At 51.6% G+C, this 6,000-nt stretch overlaps 1 protein-coding gene across 2 annotated transcripts in view; it reads right to left on the bottom strand.

Moving 5' to 3' along the window:
• UST (uronyl 2-sulfotransferase) overlaps positions 1–5,401 on the bottom strand; it is a 264,853-nt gene extending 259,452 nt beyond the window's left edge. The window contains exon 1 of one of the 2 annotated variants that reach the window (XM_059700100.1): positions 4,706–5,401. In XM_059700100.1, coding sequence (XP_059556083.1) covers positions 4,706–4,952 — 247 coding nt within the window. In that variant the 5' untranslated portion in view covers positions 4,953–5,401. The remainder of the gene's footprint in view (positions 1–4,705) is intronic. The other variant, XM_059700101.1, reaches the window with a different exon arrangement.
• Between the last annotated feature and the right edge of the window lie 599 nt (positions 5,402–6,000).

Here is a 6,000-nt window from a genome sequence, read left to right on the forward strand (position 1 = left end):
TGCCAAGAGCAAAAGACAAAGAGAGAATCTTAAAAGCAGCAAGAGAAAGAAACCCAGTTACCTACAAGGGAATACCCATACGACTGTCAGCTGATTTCTCAACAGAAACTTTGCAGGCCAGAAGGGAATGGCAAGAAATATTCAAAGTGATGAATACCAAGAACCTACAACCAAGATTACTTTATCCAGCAAAGCTATCATTCAGAACGGAAGGTCAGATAAAGAGCTTCACAGATAAGGAAAAGCTAAAGGAGTTCATCACCACCAAACCAGCATTATATGAAATGCTGAAAGGTATTCTTTAAGAAGAGGAAGAAGAAAAAGGTAAAGATAAAAATTATGAACAACAAATATGCATCTATCAACAAGTGAATCTAAGAATCAAGTGAATAAATAATCTGGTGATCATAATAGAATCAGGGACATAGAAAGGGAATGGACTGACTATTCTTGGCGGGGAAAGGGGTGTGGGAGATGCGAAAAGAGACTGGACAATAATCGTGCACCTATGGATGAGGACAGTGGGTGGAGAGTGAGGGCGGAGGGTGGGGTGGGAGCTGGGAGGATGGGGGGGAAAAAAAGAGGAACAAATGTAATAATCTGAACAATAAAGATTCAATTAAAAAAAATGGAAAGAAAAGCACATGAACTTGAGATCAATCCAACAAATTTAATTCCCATAAAGGCTAAATCACATATCCAAGGCTTGGTGATAAATCATTAGAGTTTGCTGGTTGTATAAGATCAGTAGTAAGCCATCTGGCTTATTCCGTTTACATCAATGTAACGAGTGTTATTCCAAGTTTTTGATATTTCCACAGCTCATAAGTAATGAGGCTACTGGCAGAGGCTGCAGCATAACCTAATTTCTGGGGGAGATTATATTTTTTGTTTGTTTTCCATAGCAAATCAAAGTCTGAATGCTGCTTTTTAAAAAATGAAATCATTTCACTGAATTGAAAAGACTTTGGTCTCCAAGTTTAAGTATAGCAATTTTCGATCTTCATCTATGTACCCCAGTGATTGTGTTCTCTTCTCTCCACCCATTTCAAGTAGGAAGAAGTCAGGACAATAGTTATCCCTGCATAATTTTATTCCCCCTAACTTTCTTTCCATTTTTTCCAATTTGTTGCAGCAGAAAGTATCTTTAAGGAGAATAGACTTTGCCTTTTTCCAAACTGACTAGAAAGAAGGAACTGTCTGACCCTGGCTCCTGCAGGAAAAGAAAGCATCATTATTGACTCCTCTCCCTCCCTTCCTCACACTGCACTTTCTGGTTGCCCTGCTTCACCCCAACCTTCGAATGTCTAAAGCCAGCTGGAGCTGGCTGCAGCTGTCCGCTAGTCCTTTCCTTGAAACAATGGGGCTTAGGCAGCAAAACAGATGCATTTTTTAAATGTTGAAATTAAAAAAAAAATAATAAAACCATGTACATCACCTTTAAAATAATTTATAAATCTCTTCTCTCTCTCATATCTCCCCTCTTCTTCTCAAATACATAGGAAATTTCTTGAAAGCAATATTTTACTCTAAAACAACGGTTCTCAAACTTGAACTGGCATCAGAATCATCTGGAAGATTTGCTAAAACCCAGATTGCTGGGTCCCACCCCCAGACTCTTTCATTCCCTGGGTCTGGGATGAGACCGGAGGATGTGCATTTGTAACAAGCTCCCAGGTGATGCTGATGCAGGCCCAGGGACCACACATTGAGAACCATGAGCCTAAACAAAGAATAACTGCCAGAGAGGAGGAGAGGAGAGAGGGGAGAGGGGAGAGGGGAGAGGGGAGAGGGGAGAGGGGGAGGGGGGAGGAGAGGAGAGGAGAGGAGAGGAGAGGAGAGGAGAGGAGAGGAGAGGAGAGGAGAGGGGAAGAGAGGGGAAGAGAGGGGAAGAGAGGAGAAGAGAGGAGAAGAGAGGGGAAGAGAGGGGAAGAGAGGAGAAGAGAGGGGAAGAGAGGGGAAGAGAGGGGAAGAGAGGGGAAGAGAGGAGAGTTATCAAGAATTTATTATTCCAATTCACATCCCCTCCAGTGTGAGGCTCTGGGTGTCAAGTCCCTGAGTACATAGCAGCATCATGGAGATTAATACAGGAAGGTGGAATTTAAGCAGACCAGCTGCTTGAGTTATTTCTCTTCTGCTGGTCCCTCAAGATACTTAGTAAAAGTATCAAGAAAAGAAAAGTGGAATTATGCAAATAAATATGACCATTTTTGGCAGTCATCTCTTTAGATTCCCACTTGCATTTTGGCTGTATTTCCATTTTATCTCTTAAACTGCTCATAGTGCTATAAAGTGAGTGCCTGAAGCAGACAGATTTGGATTCAGGTCTTGCCTTACTTGCTGTGTGTCCTTTAGCAAGTCAGTGAGGAAACAAGGGGACACTAATTCTTCAGATATGTTGTTAAGGATATATTTTAGACCCTCTTAAAGAGCCGAAGCCCACTTTTCCAAAAAAGCATTATATTTAGATAACAAAACAACAAGGACCAAATTTGGCCAAGGGCATCAGTATATTTAGTTCACATGGATGTCATATTTTTAACCCATAAGTTAGTCAGAAATTTAATGGCCAGTTCTAATAAGAGTAATGTTCAATCCTTCAATTCTTCCTACTTCCCTGAGGGAATGCTGTGGATTCACCCTTCTACCAACAGAGCCCAAATTTATCAGGACTCATATTATGAAATATATAATGAGAGCACTAAATTCTAGATATCACATGTATTTGACTCTCAAAGGGTTAATGTGATAGATATTGAAGTTTCTTGCTTATACCATCAATGATGCCTTTGTTCCTTCCTCCTCCCAGATTTGTCCATCCCCAACAGAGGTATCAGAACCATAACACGTGAGGAGCTCAGTGGTGTGAGACAATTTAGTCCAGCCCCTAATTTTACCTAAAAAAACTTGAGGCCTATGAAGTTTGAGTACCCTGCCCAAAAGTGCTCTCCAGGGCACTAAACACAGATGTCTTCCTTCCCATTCTTCTGTATTTTCCCTATACCATTGGCCTCCACATTTTGCTTAAAAGGAACTTGTAAGCATTCATTATCCGATTTTACGGAGAAAGACCCCTTAGCTTCAAGCGCAGCTCCTTCCCAAAGCCGGTTAACAGGGATTGTTGTTGTTTGTAAAAATATAACCTTTGTAGCACTAGCAGGTGTCTGTGAGCCTATGAAGCTATGGGACTCCAAAATACAGAACTCCGGGAAAGAAGTGGTGTGACTCCCTAATAAAACTGTGCATTACCCCAAATCCTCTAAAAGACCAGATGCTCAAGACTGTACTTTGGAAATCTACTTGGACAATTTTTTTCCTTGAATTTTCCCTTAAAGCATCTTGCAAAAACCATAGTTCCCCAAAGTTTCTACTGAAATGGAAGTGTTACTTTTTAAAGCTGAGCTTCTCTACATGGAAAGAGCTTTACTTTATCTGCCTTTACATTTCAAAAAGCTCTAACACCTGTCACTTTGCTGAAGTGGTGTGTTTTTTTCCTTCAAAAACGGTGTACTATCCCGACATGTGGCTTCGGCGACCAGGTGACTTTGGTGGATGAGTGTGGGAGCCGGAGTCCTTTGGCCCATTAGCGGTTTCCCCTTGCGCACTCGCTCGCGTCAGGCAGATGCCGGATGTTTGCTGGTGGCTCCGGTTTATCATCTTGCAGGTCTGCGGGGAAGCCGGGGAAGCCGGAGCCCTACCAGCCTCTCCCCTCTTCCCCGCAAGCCCTCCCTGGCCACAGGCTTGGGAGAGATTTGCATCCTGCCTGGGCCAAAGCACGCAGCCAGCGGTGCACCTGGTCCGCGCGGGACACGGTGCTGCGGGTCACGCCCTCTCTCTGGAGCCACTCTTTTCTCTCTCTGCACCCGCCCCCCTTCCTCACCTCGCTCCTGCTCCTGATACACCAAACACACACACACACACACACACACACACACACACACACACACACACACACACACAAGTTGGGCTTGAAACACGCGGCTCAGCGGATAGGATCGGCACCGCTGGCCTGGCTGACCCGCGCCCTCGGACAGCCCAGACCTCCGGGCACAGCCCGCTCCCCACGCCCCAGTCGCGGCGGGCCACGGGGTGGGTGAGTAGGGGCTTCCAAAGGACAAGCCAGTTCAGGGACAGCTCTGAGCCTGAAACTGCCCCCGGGTCCCCCAGACCAGCGGCAGAAGAAGAATTTGCGGGCAGAATTCGCAGAACCCCACCCCCTGGAGCTACCCCCACCCGCACCACCTGGAGTATGGAACTGTGATCAGGATAGGACTATGGTCACCACAATGCCAGGGGTGGGCTGTGCCTTCCCCTCGCGTCTCCCCGCACAGCCAGGACAGAATCTACGCTCGCCGGTCCACACCCACAAACACGCGCTGCACTCCGCCCCTGAGGTGGCGGCGGAGGCGTGGGAAGGTATGCAGCGCCCCGCCCTGGGGTACCTGCCCGCCCGGCAACCCGGACCTGCCCACACGGACAGCCGCGCAGGAGGGAGCGGGCGCCCTGGGCCGCAGCGCCAATGCCCCGGTGCGTCCCACCTGGAGAGCCTCGCGGGTCCCACCTGGAGAGCCTCGCGGGGGCGGGCAGGGGGAGCATCCAAAGTCCCCGGCGCGTCCCAGTCCCCCCTCCCTAACCCCCCCCCCATCCCCACCCCGGCACAACTTGGCGCGGCCTGGCGATCCTCGTGCCTGCCTTGGTTCCTTACCCAAATACTGCCGCAGGTCGAGCAGGAAGCGAGGGGGTCCCCCGCTGAGCTGGTAGAAGAGGGAGCCCAGGCAGAAGACCAGCAGGGTGGCCATGCAGAAACCGTAGTCCCGGAGGGAGAGGCGCAGGAAAGGCAGCTGGGAGACCCAGCGCTTCCAGCTGCCCGGGCCGGGAGGGGCGCCCCCCAGAGGGGCCCCATGGGGCCAGGGATCCGCGCCGCCGCCGGGATGCTGCTGCTTCTTCTTCATCGCCTGCTCCGCCGCCTCGCACAGTCTGCCCGCGCCAGGAAAAGGTCACCCATCCGCCTGCGGGGAGGAGAGCCCGGCCGGCCGGCCGCACATGGGCAGGGCCGCGCGGAGGGCAGCCCGGGTGGGGGCGGGGAGGGGCCGAAGTTGCCGGGCTCAGGAGACTTTGCTCGGCATGGTCCCCGCCGCCGCGGCCCGAGCGGCCGAGGTGCCCGGCCCCGGCTCGGGGGCACTGCCCGCGCCCGGCCCGCTAGCGCCCCCGCGCCCCGGTTCCCGCCGCGCCTCGGGCTCGCTCGCGGCCGCCGGGGCTCGCCTCCAGCGCCAGCGTGGACCCCCCGGCTTTGTGTCTGTCGGTGTCGGCGTGTTTTGTCCCGGCTCAGGCTCCTCTGAAAAACGGCAGGGAGGAACGAGAGGCGGACACCAGCCCCTCGCTCCACCTCCTTGACAGGGGTTTTCCTCCTCCTCCCCTTTCTCCCTCCGGCTCTCCCGGCCCTCTCTCCTCCCTCTCCCCTCCCTCTCTCCATTCGGGTCTCCGGGTTTCTCTCCGGTGTCACGTTACTGCCTCTGCCTGGGGAGGGGCGGGGGGCGCGGCGATGATTCGCAACGAGGAAGAAAGTTTCTGGGTGTTTTTTCCTTCCCCCTTTCGCTACAATCTGGCCTCCGTGCCTGCGCCACCAGCGACCTCTTGGGGGCCCCGCGGACTTCCCTCTCGTAAACAGTCACGGGCAGGAAGAAGCACGACTTCTTTTACTGTGCATTTCATTGCAGAAGCTCGGTTCTCCTTCTGCGTCCCGAACTGTTCGCCGACGGCCGATCACAGGCACTGGGATAGAGATTCAAGACTTTGCTGCGATGGTGAAAGAGCAAGTGGTGTAAATTAGAATTCAACGCGCCCCGTAGGGCCAGGCTTTCGCCGGGACTCCTGAGCAGAAACAGCTTTCTTCTCGCTTGTTCCTCGTGCTGCAGCTACTCATCCACGGTAGCGACCAGAGAGAGACAAGGGTGCGGGGTACGGAGAGACTCAAGGAGGTCATGCCGCTAGCAGATGCAA

This window comes from Myotis daubentonii, chromosome 6 (assembly GCF_963259705.1).
Source record: "Myotis daubentonii chromosome 6, mMyoDau2.1, whole genome shotgun sequence".
NCBI classification, from domain to species: Eukaryota; Metazoa; Chordata; class Mammalia; order Chiroptera; family Vespertilionidae; genus Myotis; species Myotis daubentonii.